The sequence below is a fragment of the Poecilia reticulata genome, linkage group LG2 (assembly GCF_000633615.1).
Source record: "Poecilia reticulata strain Guanapo linkage group LG2, Guppy_female_1.0+MT, whole genome shotgun sequence".
NCBI lineage: Eukaryota > Metazoa > Chordata > Actinopteri > Cyprinodontiformes > Poeciliidae > Poecilia > Poecilia reticulata.
This window is the reverse complement of record NC_024332.1, coordinates 7217730-7235538: the sequence shown is the minus strand read 5'-3', so window position 1 is coordinate 7235538 and position 17809 is coordinate 7217730. Positions and strand designations below refer to the sequence as shown.

Below are 17809 nucleotides of genomic sequence, written 5' to 3'. Positions count from 1 at the left end.
TTACTTCACTGATTCATTTTCAAATGATTTAATAAAAAAAGCATAGTGACCAATCCTGATTGCATTTGTTAAATTTAAAGTCTCCTTTAAATTTAGCTGAAGTCTTGATTCAATTACAATGACGAGTGAAAATGAATCAGAATTGTATTTTGAATGCCAATATGTTAGACAATTAGCTTTTCCCTTCTAATGTGACCTGACCACGATAAAAACAGACTGTAAATCATCAASTTGAGCAGAAATCAGGTGTAATACACCCAGTGGGAACATTCAGTGAGGGGGCTGACTTCCTGTCTCCCCTCTCAGGCTGGTGGAGGTCAAAAGGGCGTCCCTGTGTGAGCTGAAGGTGAAGAAGGAGCATCAGTATCATCTGCTTCCTAATGAGGAACCACTGCTAAAAGTACGAGCAAGCTTCAGAGTTACAACCGGGARCTGGAAAACATTTATACACAYACGCACGCACGAGCCTCAGAGTGATTAGACCCGCCCTGGATGTGAGGAGCAATTAAGTGCAATCACAACCCTGTCCCTCTCCTCCCACAGACCCTTTCCTGGGTCTCTAATCCCTCACTCCTTCATCTGCATGTCAGCCATTTCGCAACTTAATGCCTTGCTTGTTTTCCTTCAATGCTTCCCTTGGTGCTTTATGTTGGCTTTCCTTACGGGACATGCAGACAGCGTATAATGTGTATGTTAAAGTGTATATATTTACCAAATAATGCAAASTTGGCACTTTGAATGGACTTTTAATGAAACTTTTAAAGCAACGTTGCATTAAAAGTGTCATTATTTAACAGTCATAGACATTCATAAAGACTTCTTCATACTCTTAATCGGTGTTATGTCATGTTAATGACTGTGTCATATCAGTCTTATGAACACCCCTTCAAATAAAGTGTTACCATATTTTTTTAACAAGTTACCATAGTTACTTGATTGTGCTATAAAATGGCACTACGTGCCTGGAAAACATATAACACTGTCCCTTTAACTATCAYGAACAAAAAGGTTTGTATAGCTGATATTAATTTAGCTTTCATGTTCCACAACTAATACTTACTGATATTATATACAGTCAACATTGCAACTCTATTCATTAATATGTATTGCTAAACTTTTTTTTTTTTTTAAATAAACATTTGGTACCCATACAAACTACTCTGTGAAGCAGAAATCGACACTACAAATGTCCCTGAATGCACCATCTCCACTGTCAAACATGGTGGTGGCTGCATCATGGTGTGGTGACAGATGGAGCCGCTTACAGGGCATTACTGGAAGAAAAGCTGATAGAGGATGGGGTAGAGGTTCGCCGTCTAGACAACAACTCTAAACATACAGCCTGAATCACGAAGGAATAGATCAAAGCAGATGAGTTATATAAATAAATATTTATCAAAGATGGGCTGTGCTGTTTAACCTCTGTACTAAATATAGTCGCTTCCTCCATCTCATCCCTCGCTCCTCTCAGTCTGTCCTCATTTACCGTCTCACATAAATCACTATTTTTCTTCTCTCCACCACCTTCAGTTTTCTACCAATTCCATCATCTACATTCTTTAGGCCATCTCTCATATTCAWTCTCTGCTTTTTATTATGAGCTTATAAAACTACCTCAGTGAAGGAAAATGAAAAGAACATTGCTGACAGTGACTTTTGACTTTTAGAGAGAGTTAGCAACAGAAAAGGAGAGAGATGTGAGGGGGATTCAGGATGCTTTTGTGTGTCTTCCTGGGTGTCAGACAATGGCAAATTGTGTAAGCCAAGGTCTTCGAGACAAAACATTAGAAAATAATCAGAGAAAAAGATGAGGTAAACTGAAAAGAAAAGTAAAAGAAATAAACGTGTGCTAACATGAGTAAGTAAGCACACAATGAGGTGATAGAATTACTTTGGACATTCATATATGAATATGAAACCTCTATATGTTTACATACAGGTTATTCTAAAACGCATTCGTCCACCACCAACAGCCACCTAACACAACATGTTTATGTGTCATTTTGTTTTCTTAAAAAGCTAAAAGGTATTCATTACAGGGACTAGGTCACAGAGTTGTTTAGTCTTGATTTGGTTATTGGAAACATGTCTGTAGATATTGAACCCAGCAAAGCAAACCAAAAGGAAAAAGMTGGTTTTGGAGGATTTCCTTTCAAAGATACTTTGTCAAGGACTTGCACAATCTCTGTGAGATCAAGAGCTACTTTTGTGACATCTCAAGGTTTTTTTGGGGTTTTTTTAGATCTTGAGTTAATTCTCAGAGCTCTATTGGAAGACCCTGAGGTACTGTATTTCTGCAAAGATGTAGTAGAACAGTTATAAGATCCATACTTTTGAGTTACTACATAACACTTTGTGGGTTTTGTTACTTTTGAGCGATTGTGAAAACTATTGGAAGATCCCAGAAGTTTTGAGACCTCAAAACACTTTTTCAAGATCCCAAAGTTGATTTGTACAATCCCAAACTACTTGTAAACTGTACGGTAAATATGAGCTAGTTTCGCACATCACTTTTCACTTCTGTGAAATCCATAGTAACTTTTGAGAAATCCTATGAAGTGTTCTACAATATTCTGAGTTACTTTTGTGAGACCTAGAGAAAGTTTCAAGATCTTGAGCTACTTTTCAAGATCCTGCAAAAGTTGTGCGAGACTGGGAGTTATTTTAACGGTATGACACTGATAGCGTTCTAACTATTGAAATACAACTAAATGTGTTACTATTCTACATTATCTAAGTACCTTGTAGAGTGTTGATTACTAGTTTTGTCTCTGATGATTTTGTCTTTTCCAGATAGGCCATTAGCATAATGAGCTGGATTAGCTAACGGTTTTACGACCACGACTTCTCAGTTTAGTAAATGTGCCCCGTAGTGTGTGATAAGAGCAACACTAATGAACTCATGTTTGTTTTTGTTTCCTGATTATTGGAAATGAAGCATCATTTGGGTTTTGGTGCTGATAATGCAACGTAATCTAGTCTCTTCAAAGCTGGAAGGAATATTTCTCTTCTCAGTCTTACTCTCACAGACAAATTGAAATTAGCCACGTTGGAAGAACCTTGAGGAAAGGTTGGCTCTACACGGAGAGTGATTTTTCCCTCCAGACAGACAAAAGTCACGGCCAGATCAAGGAGATGTGGTTATTCAATGCTAATCTCTGCAGATAGAAACATGTTGTCTCTTTAGAAAACTCAATTCACTGATGAAGAAAGGAAAGCTTTCTTTGAGTCCACCGGTTCAGATTTTCACTCCGGAGAGAAGGAGATATCATTGGATTAAATGTTTGCAGGAGGTACTTAAGGTAGAAAGATTCAGTTTGAATGCATATGGAAGGTAATATCAATCATCTAAATTAAACATGTCCCCCTTTTATGCATATTTGCTGCCTCTCTCCATAAACCCCTGAGACAGAGGAGTACCACATTCAGACTTCCTATCGCTCTCTTTCGCAGAAGGATGGTAATGAGTCTGGGCCGACTCAGTCACCAGTACACAGAGCTGGAGCTCAGCTGACGGCTTGCAGATTGACAAAATTCCTTTTTATTACGGATGGTTTAAGAAGGAAGCTGTCCAGTTAAAAACTACAGTAAGAAGGAAGTAAGAAACACCAAGTTCTCTTCTTTATACCTCAGCGTAGAGGATTTGGGTCTTGGAGTTATCAGACTTTGTGTCTAGTGAACCATTTTTAGTAAAGATACATCTGTAACATTCCTGAAAAAATATAATAGTAGCACCAATAACTGCTTTATGAATAACTCCGCAAATATTTTTTTCAAGACTCCTAGAAGTGCTGTTATTATGCCAATCCCTAAATCCAGTAATCCCAGCAGTAATAAGTAATTATACGGCTATTAGCTCACTTTCTACAGTTTCTAAGGTAATAAAAAATTATCCTACTCTTGAGTGGTCCATAAACTAGGACAGTTCCTGGTATTTTAATCCAATTTGGCTTTAGGAAATATTACTGCTGTTCGCTGGTGTTTTTTTTTTATTGATCTAGGAAAAGCTTTTGACATAGTAACATTTTTTTGGACACTATGGATTGCCTTATCTGTTAAATAAAGCCAAATCTTTCAAAACCAAAGGATGGACGAGTCTTTAACCAACACAAACGATTCGATTACAGGTTTTGTTGATTTGTTTATGTCTCATACCGAAAAAGCACACACCTGTGGACATTTTCCCTATTTCTGAGAAATTTTGCTCAAGTGTAATTCATGTTTCAAAGTTCCCACCTCAACTTTTGATCCACACTTTGGCAGGCTTTAAACCCTCACCACTGCTGATTCGGAGAGGATTCAGAAGCTAAGCCCAGTGTCAACTATTTGCAGTCTGATTTAATGAATTAATGATTCCTTCTTCGTACTCAGCAGGTTCCCAACACCTGAACAGCCCAGAGTGATGTCCTCAAAGGCTGCCATGCTGACTATGTGAGACTAGCAGTGAGCATGAAGGTTTCTTGCATCAATGATCTGTGGAGTCATTTTTGCTGACTTGTTCCCAGCGTGACTCTTGCTCTCTCCTGACTAATCGTTGAAGACCTTGCAGGGAGTTGTCAGCCCGCCTCCATTAGGATGAGGGGGGCTGCAAACTGATTTGAGGAGAATCCCTAGCATTATCCAAAACCTTTCTTCCTTTTTGTATGCACAAGCTTGTGTGTGTCTGATGATTAGGGAAGGAGATCCCCTGGGATCCTCAACTGTCAGACTCATTACCAGTCCCTCCCAAACAGCCTCCTGCTCTTCCTTTTCTGGTCTATAATGACCCAGAAACTCCATGTGGGTCAGATCATACAGTGAACCCTCCATTCCAGCCTTCATATCCATCGCTACCCACAACCCACTCATTTATTTTACCACCAGCCTTCTTTTCCCTGAAGAAATCAACAGCTGTTTTTTTTCTCCTCCACCTCCTTTATCATTTAGAGCTTGTTTTTCCTCCTCTGTTCCCTCTCTTGCTCTCTGTCTGGGTCAACCCAACCTGTCTTTCTTTCATTTAGAGCCAGACTCAACTCTCCTAAGAACAGAATCTGTTCCCACGCACTCGTCATCTCTATTGCCAGTAACTCGCATGCCTCTGAGGAAGCTTTCCCCAGCCAGTGGGAGTCTCTGCTGCCATCTACTGGCTATAATGTGTATTACTATTAGCATTCATTCTGAATTTTTAAAAAAAATCCAGATCTTCACATTTCTGATTGGGTGTAATTTTGCTTCCCTTAAATTCTGCTTCAAATTCCAAACTCAGTATTTTATTAATAAATAAAGCCAACTTTATTTTTTCTGCCTGTAATCATAAAATAAACTGTTAGAATTTAACCAATAAAATTGTTCAGACAGGCAAATATTTTATGTAGGGTGATCATAATTTTCTTTCTTTCTGACACTTATCACAAGTTGTTAAATTCCAACAATTTTAAGGTGATTTCTTTTTAAATAGTTTAATTACTCAAATAATTGAGTTTGCTTCCCACTGCTTTCATTTTGCAGACAAGAGGCAATTTTATCAAAATGAAGGCTGGTTAACCAATCAAAAGATGACTTTTGGACATCATATCATATGAAACATGTTAAACATGTTAAAACAATGTGTTAAAGTGAGTATCTACAAAGAGACCACACCACACACACGTTTAAATCATCATTTGAGTTGGGTGTGTTCATGACATAAATGTTACAATAACACCCTTTAAGATCATAATCATATTTTTTTTTTCCCCCAGAAAAATTATTATTATTCTGAGAAAGTTTGATTTTGCTTATTTTGGCCGAATTAAAGATTCATTTTCATTAAAACATGAAATCCAGCTGGTAAGTTGAAGTGGGCAGAAGAACATAGATGAAAATTTACAGTTTAGTTCCAACTATGCAATATTTCTTTAGTTATTTTTCATTAATCAAAGTGCAGTTTGAAACAGCTGCATAATCAATTCATAAACAGGATAACATGCATACCGATGACGTCCCTGAACTTCTTTATCCAAGTATCATCTTCCTTAACGCTAATTTAAATGAAACAAGGTTGAAGTGGTTTGTCCCCCACTTTAAAAAAAAAACCAAAAATGTGATCTTGACTTGTACAAAATGTTCCATAAATAGTAACTTATTAGGAAATTTCATCTAACAAGCCGCCCTCTCAACCTTTTGCTTAAACACAGCAAAGATGCATTTTTTTATTGGCAACAAAGTGCCTCACGGTGAAGAAGCGGCACTTGCTAGCAAATTTGACTTCTAACGTATGAACTCTGTTGCTATGCGGCACCAAAACATTAATTTTTAAAATTTTCCTAACAACATGGCGTGTAAAGCTTTTACCTTACAGCCACAGATTAGATGTTGCTCATCAGTGGTGGAGAAAGTACTCAAAAAATGTACTTAAGTAAAAGTACAAATACACAGACAAAAATGTACTCAAGTAAAAGTAAAACTACAACATTAACATTTGTACTTAAGTAAAAGTAAAAAAAGTACTGGCTTTTAAAAATACTTAAGTATTAAAAGTAAAAGTACTTGCTGAATGCATTACCTAATCCCTAATACAATATTAGGTGAACCGATTGTATTAAATTTTAATACATAAGAAATGTGCCATTTTAATAAATAATGCCACAGATAAAGCATGTTTTTATTATGTTTACTCTCTGTAACATAGTTTAGACTTGAATATGTGATTCTATGCATCATTATTCCAGGGATGGAAACATCTTGTCTCCTGTCCTAACATAGCATGAACTTCACTTTTTTGCCACTAGTGGCTTTTATTTTTAAAGAAATCCAACAGAAAGGGGATGGAAAGAAGGTGGGTGGGGGAGGACACCACCTACCCAAGACCAAGTCAACACCCTGCGCTATGTAACACACACAAAAAAAAGTTTTACCTATAAAAATTGCTTCTCAAATTGATCTGAAAGATCCACATTCCCATTAAAACACCTAGATATTAAATACTTAGAGCTGAATTAAATTTAATCAGTAAAGATCCGTCCAGAAGAATCGGATCGTTCCTGAATGTCATATCAATGCACACTTTGGTCACAGCGTTGTCCCATATTTGCGACACCTCAGTCAACACCTCAGTCAACACCTCCACACAATAATTCAGCGCATGAGTGACAACTTTTTTTCATGCAGATGCAACATGTGTCTCAGTACAGCTAGCTTTGCTAGCACCACGTCCACAGATCTTACCTTTCTTTAAGCTCTTCTTCGAAGTGACGCTAAAAGTTGGACGAAGTCCCCACCGTCTGTGAAAGCGAAGCACTGCTGATTTTACATGTCGCCATATCTTATGATTTATGCAGCGCTATTATATTACTGACGACTAGACAGACATTTTCTCCCGCTCAGAGGAAACCACTGCGCATGTCTTGGAGCTCCGCGTGCGAGTGAAAGGGGGAGGCGATGGGTGACAACAGACACGTAAGTCACGTTATGCTTGGATTTTATGAAGCCACTTTCAGTCCCTGAACTTCACATTTTAACGGACAAAAAGCGCAACGCGACTTGGATGTAACGAGTAACGCGACACTTTTGTAGAAATGTAGTGAAGTAGAAAGTACAGATACTAACTGTAAAATGTAGTGGAGTAAAAGTAGAAAGTATCCATTATTAAATCTACTTAAGTAAAGTACAGATACACGAAAATTGTACTTAGGTACAGTAACTTCCCACCACTGTTGCTCATTACCGTCGACTGCTTTTAGGCAACCTCCGCTGGTTACAGTTTGACGTTAGCATTAGCACTGTTGCTAAGCTAGCTTAATCTGAACAAGTTTGAATTCTTGCTTTGACACAGAAACGTCCTCAACCAAAGGCGAGACAGTCTTTACATTTTTCAAAGTTGACATATCTTATCAATATAAGTACAAACATAAACATGTCTTACGGTTATTTGCTGGAAACGCAAACTAAAAATGAAGCGAAACGTTGACAGAAAATTCCTTTAAGTCGTGTTTTTAAATGTTTAGGTAGATTTTTCATTATCCCCCAAAATAAAAATACCGTCAGAATTTAACCGTTATTGCAAGTAACATTTATGAGCTAAAATGTATTTCATTAATGTTTGCTATCTAAACCACTCTTCATAATAAAGCTCAATCAAATCACAGAATCATTAGTTCCTTTAGAGTTCGACAATGAAAGAAAAATATTAAAAGAATTGCAGCCTATTTAATTTTTTTTCATAGCTCAGAAAGTCATTATATCCATTTGTTTGCAAGCCAGGGTAAATTTATGCACAATTAATAACCTGCTCGCCAGTCCCTGAATACAAATTACCTCGCAAGTATTAGATTAAGGCCTATATGGTTTCAGAATTAGATCTAAATCATAATAAATCTCATCAATTCTAATTTGGGGTCAATGAATTGGGATTCCCCGGGCTTTGAAAGGTAATTTTATCAAAGGTAGAGGCAACACAGAACATGTTGTCCTTTGGGTTCAGTGCCATGGAACAACAGCTGCAAATGCTGAGTTGAAATGTTGAACAGGAAACAAAAGCTAAACAATAAGATATGAGGTATATCAGCGGGTGGGTTGAAAGTCTTCCAGTGTAATATCTACTCAGTTTATCTACTGCAATATTAAAAACAGAATTATAACACCTCAAAACGGTGATGGCTGTTGCTCCAAGCCATAACTGTTCCCTGTTTTTTGTTTTTACTCAGAATACCAGCCAAAGTGCAAACATTAAAAACCTTATTTGATGGTCCAAGAAAAACATTAAGCGATCCTGTTCCTACTCATTTTAATCCAGCTAACTTAGCAGAAATCCAACGCTACCTAAAATGGCTGACCATTAATTATTTCGTTGGCAGAAAAACTGTTTTACCTGTAAGCCCAGATTCATTTTAGATGCAAAGCTCGGTGTGTTCTGTTTCCAATTAATCCCAGCACTGCCTTTTGGTTACAGTTTCATTCCTGTAAGCCTGGTTCCTGCATCATGCAGCCTGCCAACCTCAAAATTGGATTTCCCGAAGGGTGTTCCTCAGTCAGGCTTGAAAAATTACTTATAGCTTTGTTTCATTTGAAGCTTTACCCTCTGTTCTGTTCACACCACAGGAAGGTTCACTGTACATCTGTTCCTCTGTCAGCTTATAGCTCAACATGATGAATGGTTGTTTACTTTTTCAGTTGGCTAAATATCCTATTACTTTGCTTTCAGTTTAATCATTTTATTTATTCATGTTTCACATGTTTCTCCTTGTCTTCTCTATCCAAACACATGCTGTTAGTTGAACTTAAAAAGCTGTGAAACTTTGAGGGGCTGGTTTCTTCTGAAGCCACTAAAGGCTGCTTCAAACTGACACATTTTACAGGGGAAAGAAAATACAATTTCTTTTAAAAACCATGCTAAACTGTGAAAAACTAAGTCCATGTTGCTGCTTCACTAGCTGTGTTTCCAGAACAAATGTGCACAAATATTTGTTGCTATTCTGCTAATGTCACCCCCCTCCCCCCCAAAAAAAAACAATTGCTGTGTTTCTATTAAATAAGAAAAGCTGTTAAAAACATCATAATCCTACTACTTCCTGTCATCGTTGGCGTGTTTCCACTGAGTACATTTATATCGCAATTCAATGTTTCTACATCCAAATTTATCCCAGAGGTCCAAAAACACCAGGATAAAAAAAAAAAAAACTTCCTATAGAGGAATTTGTAAAAATGAAACTATTAAAAACAACTATTAGATACGGTTACCAGTTCAGTGATGTCACAGAAAGAAAGTGAGATTTTTTTACTTTTGGTCAACAGAATGCTGGATAAGTCCCTTGAGACAACTTAATGAAATACAAATAATAAAATAACGAAATACAATCGTGTTACAACAGTCCAGTCAAAGACTTGAACCATCATTGACAATCCAAATAAAATAATTTTGTTGAATTGTTCAATTTGAAAACAAATTGTTCAATTTGTTTTCTTTGTAACATCTGCTCAATATGAACCTAAATAATTAGGTTCATTGTAGTTGCTTATGAAGCAATTACAATGCTTCATAAGAACCATTGTAGTTCTTATGAATGTTCAAAAAACGTTCAACCAGATTTTACTTCATCACCTTTGGCTTCCAACAATCCAGACTGCACTGTTAGATTATAGAAGAGCTCTGGATCAATACTTCTTCCGTCTTTCTGAACATCTTTTGTAGTTTTCTTGGCCACCTGCATTTCTTTGTTCATTTTTAATCTAGTTCTGTGGGGGGGAAAAAACTTTCTGATACCTTAGCATGGAGTTCCGTTTGAAAAAAACAGACAAATCAATGACAAAAGAAGAAGAGGCAGGCCTTGAAAGCCATATTTGTCAAATAATAGCTGCAGCTATTATCAGCTCCATGCATAGTTGTTTTGATTATGTATAAATGTGGTTTCTTAATGTGTGTTGCTATGCTGGATGATTTAAATCGGAGGGTACAGGGCAGTTCCTCACAATATCACAAGACAAACTAATACACACCTACTTTGTAAGTGCATGCACACACACACAAGTTTATATTTCTATTCATATTAAAACTTAGCATTGACTTTTTTTTTCATTTTATTAGCTGCATGGAAGGTTTTACACATCTTCAAGATCAAAGTGAGGGTATATATCAAAGAAATACTGAACATTCCCAGCTTGAAACCTCTTGATACGCTGATGGAGGACAGTATTCCAGACAGTATGTTAAGTATCTCCAGTGAGGCCTACGGCACAAAGATAGAAGGCCGGATTTAGCTCCCGACAGAAAGTCCAGCCACACAGTGACAACAACATGGGTGGTAAGATGCATCACGCTGAGATAAAGGAGCAGCACAAGAAAGAAACACAGGAGGAGGGGACAGAAAATAAGGAGAATAAACAAGAATCGCCTGACGGGGATACAAAGACATGAACTTAGAGGAGAATAGAGAAATGGGAGAAAATCACAAGATAGAAAGATAAAGTGCTAGCTTCCAAACTGGGTGATCTGACACCAGTCTGCCTGGCCAGCTGAATGCTATTTCCAGTTGGAGATGACCCACCAGCTGCACCAGAGGGTACAGTGGGCAAGACAGACACAAGAGAGTGTGTGTACAAGTCATGGGGACCTGGGAAGGGACTTATTTAGTCAATCAGGCTTTATTTAAGCAGATAGAAGTTAAAGACGTTGTTTATGCAGACAGGGAGACGTGATTAATGTACAAAACACAATTCCTGACCTTACCAACCTCGTGCAAGTTCTTCAACAGTTGACGATCTCCATAAACCTACCAATGGGTTTTGCCATCAAGCACTTACCAAAACTGGCAATGACTGTTTCACATCGCTATGGAGGAATTTCTCTCTGATCTTCTTTGTGCGACTGCTTTAACTCCCTCACATTTGACGGGTTTTGAGCACAAACGGCCTGTTTAGGTTCTCGCCATTCCACCAATTTTAATCTAGAGTTTGACTAGTTCGTTCCACAACTTTTGAGGTGTTTTCGAGTCATTTGTTGGTGAACCTGCAGGTGTGCTTTGGGTCATTGTCCTGCTGCGCAACTCGAGTTGTCATGAACTTATGGTCAAACGTTTTACTTCAAGGATTTATACTGGAAGAAGAATGACCAGCTCCACCAAGAACAGCTACACATTGAGCAAACCAGTCCCACACCGTCACACTACCACCAAATGTTATGTGAGATGGAAAGTGACACCCACCTTCCAAAAAGTCAATCTTTTGTCTCATTTATCATCATAATCTTTAGATAGTTAATGTAAAACAGCCTTTTTGTTGTTTTTGTTCTGCAGTGATTTTGGCCTTGAAACTTTCCCATGAAGGTCATTTTCACCCAGTCTCTTTAATCATTAATTCTGACCTTAGAAGGCAAGGTGAGGCCTGCAAGGCCTCTTAAGAGTAATTTGGTTGACCTTACACTCCATTAAAGTTTCCCATGGTTCCATCTTTTTCTAAGTTTCTGGATGACATATCTCTCAGTTGTTTTGTAACTTGTGTAACAACTTTGTTTTTCCTCTCCCGTTTTTAAATTTTGAGAACGTTAAATTGTCACATAGGTTCTGTTTAAGCTAGTTCTTGATTTGCCAGATGAGGTCAAATGACTATTTCTGGGGCTTGCGGTGACTAGGCCTGGGAAGTTTTTTCCCCCCTCTTAATAAATGACATCATCATTTGAAAAATGGTTTTTCTATTTACTCAGTTTATCTTTGATGATCAGAAACATCAAAGACAAAAAACAAAACAAAAAAATGGAGGAAATCTGTAAAAGGTTGAATATTTTTTCATAGCATTCTACATGGTTAATGATTTTATTGTTCAGTGTCGGACGGTCAGTCAAACTATTTTAGTTGGACACCTGTCTGCTCCCTGTCTGTTTTGGTTCTCCAACAAGTCCTCTACTATCAAGAGTAGATACTAAACATATCGTCCAGACAATAAAATTGTTGTGTCTCATATGATAGTTAAAAAATATAACCTCAAAAGGAAACTATGTACAGTCTACACAGATTGGTGTGCTCATTTCCTATTGGAAGTCATATGTTACCTTATCCATGACAGTGGCACTGACATGTTTTTAGCTTTAAGCTAACACCAGTCAAGTTAAGCTTGTTCAGGCATAAAGTCATCTACAAGTAAACTTTATAGTTTATTTATATTTGAACCACACGGAAATGTATTTTGTAGAAAAATAAAGCTTGAAATCAACTATATAGACCCAAATGTTGCATCAGTTGGTGTATTGGTGTTGCAACAATTAAAAAGTTTTGGGTGACCCCCTCTTTGCTGTCACTAGCTTGGAGCACGATCAGCATCAGTGTACTGCAGCCTTTGATATCTCAGTCAGCAGCATATGGGTCAGTACGCTCCTGGACCCACACACACACACACACACACACACACACACACACACACACACACACACACAGGAGGCTTTGATCTCTTACCAGACCGACACTTGATGATCTCTCCGAACTCATCTTCCACCGGCTCGTCACAGTAATCCTCAGGACGCACGCCCTCCGCCATCACCAGGCCACCAGCTGTGAAAAGTTAGTTACCGCTGAGCCAAACGGTCAAGTTAAATCCTCAAGGAAGGAGGGAAGGGAACAAATCCAGATCCAGTCAAAGGTGGGGTATAAGGAGTGGACACAGGAGGTAAGACAGAGGGGACTAAAGCAGGAAGAGACGGAGGACCGCTTGGTCTGTCACTGAAGGGCAGATGAACAGGAGCAGGTGGCAGGATGAGGGAGTGGAGGGGTGGCTCAGAGCATTCCCACCTTTAAATAGTAAGCTGTTATGATGTGGCTCAAACCGCTTGACAGACACCAAGCGTAAAACTCAATCTCCCTGTCCATGACATTTATTTCCTCCCTGGGACGAGGATGCAGCCTAGTTACAGGATATCAAGGTGAGTTTGAAACAGACCAAAGCTGTGGCCTTCGGGGGCGGACAGCAGTCATAAGTCACGGTAAAAAAAAAAAGAAAGCACACTCATCAGTCAATTCAAGAACTTTAACGTTTTAAAGTAAACTTCAAAGTGCACACAAACATAACCCACTGATTCCATAGTGGCATAATTTATTAAACAAAAAGGAAGCCAAAAACAATGTGATAGTTTGTTTTGTATATAGGTACTTTTGTGGATTCCTCCTGAATTTCAGTACACTTACCAGGGTCAATAATAATTACCTGAACACCACCGGCCATAAACAGCACATCACTGTATTTGGCACAGTGCAAACCAGAGACTTAAAAAGGCTCTGGTTTTTACAGAAGCTCTGGTGTAGCTCTGGTGTCTACAGAAGTAGGTGGATTGCTATTGTTTGCTTATGACTTTTTTTTGACTGCGATGAACATCCATCCTGCCCACAGCATCACGATAGTAACTTGTTATGACAAGATTTGATTTCCCTTTGGAATAAATAAAAGTATTTTTTTTAATTGAATAAATCTTGTTAAAAAAGAAGCCAGTTAATTCACCCAAAAACATCCCAACCAGATCATAGAAGGCATAAGGTGAACTGGACATGTAATTCTTTTACCCAATACAGAGTGTAACATGAGTTTACAACGGGTAGTTACCATGGAGACTGAATTCTGACTAACTTGATGGACATCAGTGCTGACAATGGAGATGGGGTTAGGTGACTCCTTGTTCTGGCTGGATGGCAGTAGATGTTACACTTGGCACCTGAAGGAAGATACTTCATTAATTATCTTCTGGATACACGAAATCCAATTTTTTTTTCATTCATTGTGTATTTTTTTTATGAATCTCAAATGACAATAAAGTTGGGAGACTGTGCGTTCAGGTCACAGCAGGTGAACTGTTGATATTTTAAATGCAAATTTTATTTTTTTTAATGTAGTTATTGCGGTCAGTCATTGATTTTTGAAGCCACAGAGAAACATTTAAATCTATTTTTTGTCTGCTTGATGTGTGGTGGTGACACAATATGCTATTCTTGAATCAATTTTTTGTACTGAATGATAGCTCACAGAATATTGTCGGTCGAAATGACAGTCGAGGAAAAACAAGCGCAGCGGTGTGGCAAAAATGTACACCTGTTGCCACCTCAGTGAAAATCTTCTTGGGACGCCCCTGCTAGCTAGACCATACGAAACATAGTAAAAAAAATCCCCTCTTCCCTTAATTCATATAACATTACAGGCAAATGTTTTACCTTCATTATTTGACTGTTGTCCTTCCGTCGTTTTCTTCCTTTTAGTTTTCTTTCTAGTTTTCTGGTTAACGCCTCACTGTGACGTAACATAATTTGCCATTCACGTCCTCGCGGGAGTAGCGGGAATTATAACAAACTAATCACACCTGTTAGTCACTCGCCGAGTTTTGGTAGAGTCCAGATATTTTAACTTAGCTGTGTTTCAAAAATTCTAGCAACATATCATCATTAGGCATTTTTATATGCCTACATATATACAACATTTATTTCTAAGCATATCCACCTTTCTTCGGGCCCCCTTGAACTTTGCGTGCATTATGGGTGCGAATTTCGCTGCAACAGATGTTACAGAAAAATCTGAGACCCATCATTTTCTGTGACCGCAGGGGGCGGTAGCGCGCAAATACTGGGTAAAACCTAATACAGCTGGGATTGTAAGACTCATGGTTCCTTTATTACCATCGCATTGACAGAGAAATACTTTGTATTTGAGGCTGAACACTGACCATGGCATTGAATCCCTATGTGTTGTCGTTAAACTATGTAAACCAACTATGGCCAACTGTGGCTGTGACCTCACTGTACAGGCCTGTACAGTAAGTAGGGTTGCCACCTTTCAAAAATTGAAATAAGGGACGCCCACCATGGCGCTTGTCGCCCGACTTGGGGTGGGGTGGGATGTCCGCTGTAGTGATAGACAATATTTTATGGCAGTGTTTTTTGTTTTCAAAAGTGATCTAGAGCAATCCAAAATTGTACTCCAATCAAAGTAGCATACCTTAAACACGTTTAATTAAGCAAGTGTAAAATCTATTTGGTGAACAGCTCAACTAATAAGTAACTGATCATAACACGTGATTTAATTATCAAAATGTCTCCTCCAAAAGTATAAAAATTATGTGAAAATGTTGGTATTGTAAAGAGTATTACTAAAATATTTATACAAATGAGTTAGGCCGGGACGCTGGTTCAAGATCAAATTTGCCACGAGGGCCGGGGTAGTCAGTGTTTTTCCATAGCAACACTTAAAAAAAGAATGAAACAGAAAAACAGAGCATGATATATCACCATTTGATATATTAAATAAGCCAAAGAGCCACTTGTGTCTACAGAAATACAGGCTCCAGATCCCTTTCAGATGGGAAGTATGATCCTATTTCGATTCAGCAGCTAAAAGTGCAGTACTATAAATTTTAATTAAATGTTAAAGTAAAATTGTGATGGTTAAAATAATCCACCACTGAGTATTAACAAAATATATTTATTTAGCATAATTTCTTCTGTACCTCTGCTGGCCCCCATCTAGAACCCCCCTGGGCAGCAGGTCCATGTCTGACATTAATATTACATTAAATGACCCTGAATTAATAAAAGATGTCAACATTTTTTTAATACAACATACAGAAAGCCCTAACAAACCTTTTTAAAGTAGGAAATATTTATGTATTTACTGTTAATCTCTTAGTATGATTTCTTCTTTAAATGACCATTTATGTGATTTTGGCTGATATTAAAAAAGCAAATAATCAAACCATAACAGTCTACTAAAAGCACAATAAGAAACTTAATCAATAATAAAATGTTCTATCATATCAGCCTCAGGATATGATTGAGGGATGAAGAGACTGATTTTTGGTTCTTTAGGTTCTAACCGGGTCTGCTGTCTTCCTCTCCTGATCCATTCTGTCTAACATCAGACAGCAGCACACCACGCCACGATGAACACATTTRTTTTAATTGCCTGTATTCATCCTCACTAACAGTGTTGAGTCTGGGATTTGCGTCTTCCCTCTGGTCTGTATCTTTACGAGACATTTTGCTTCCAAGGACATTGGAGTATCGAGTCGAGGATGTTTTGAAAAGACGCGGTTGATAGCAGATGGTTAGAGAGAGAAAATATGAGAAAATAACAGGAACAGTGAATATACTAAACACATCTCAAGAGCTCGTTACTGGACCAAAATAATCACATTTTTTCTCTCTCTTGCTCTGGGCGAAGGCGGACACTTTTTAATTTTAATGTTCTTAGTCATGTAGTTAGTAAAACTTCTGTTGCCTTGTTTTTGCATACGACACAATGTTTGATGTGTCGTATGCTGTACCCCTTTCTGCTTTGAGATGATCTCTCTCTTAATTTACATTTTATGTAAACAAGGAAAAAGATGACAGTGATACAGCAATAAATATCTYGAAGTAAGCKTTGTGCTGCTGGTCTTTTTTTCTTTTATACTTTGCACCAGAAGCAGAACAAATGTTCTTCTGATACGGTTAGAATCAAATCACAATTTCAGCTAAAACTCAAAACAAAACACACCAGAGTTCTCTGGCATCGGTTTCTGATGTCTGACGGCCGCAGTTACCACGGTTGCTGGAGGTTTTTGTTGTTCACAGGTTGTCCCAAGGGTCACTGACGAAGACACGCGTCTATGCACACATACTTAAAATCACTTTCTAACTGTTTTGTGTACCACTAGCCTGGAAAAAAGCAGCTCCTTGATATACGCTTTGCTTCACACACTATTGAGAAATGATTGTCTAATGGAGGTATGAACTTCAAGTTCCAAAGAATTAGATTACGATACCCAATTGCTGGCGTTTGGCCGTGACGTATAAAATGTGCCAGCTAGATCATGAAGGAATCTACGCAATGAAGCTTACCGGAAAATGCAAACCATCCCAAAATAGAAATGCCAAGGCAAATGGCATCTTTACCAGCAATAAAATGTCTTAAACATTCTTCTTGGTCCGACTTTAATTTCTCAATGCTTGGAGAAGTGGCCAACACAGACTGAAAGACTTTGTTCACTGCAGAGTCGGGGAACGAAGTTACAAGCAGGCTATAACCCTTCAGGAGCCCAGAGCCCAGAAAATCCATATTCTGTTTGCAGAGTGTCCTGGTTTAAATCCTACCGGAGAAACCGAGGTCAATGGGAGAAATCTCAGACAGAGCAACTGAAGGGAGATGAGAATCAAGCTGAACTGCATGGAAAGGCATTTGACCAGCTAGTCTTCCACATCGGGTTGATGGGGTAACAGGTCCAGAAGGGAACCGCAGACATCTCTCCCCGGCCAGTTAAGACACTTAGACCATCTTCATCAATTCATTTTAAATCCTGCATCGTATTCAAAAACAATCTAATTATTATTAATAATAATGTCACCAAAAGCTG

The 17809-nt window shown here is 38.2% G+C and overlaps 1 protein-coding gene across 1 annotated transcript in view; it reads right to left on the bottom strand.

The window, feature by feature from the left end:
- LOC103476834 (dystrophin-like) overlaps nucleotides 1-13194 on the bottom strand; it is a 123156-nt gene extending 109962 nt beyond the window's left edge. Inside the window, exon 1 of the mRNA XM_008429494.1 lies at nucleotides 12900-13194. Within this exon, the coding sequence (XP_008427716.1) occupies nucleotides 12900-12981 (82 nt within the window). The 5' untranslated portion in view covers nucleotides 12982-13194. The remainder of the gene's footprint in view (nucleotides 1-12899) is intronic.
- Between the last annotated feature and the right edge of the window lie 4615 nt (nucleotides 13195-17809).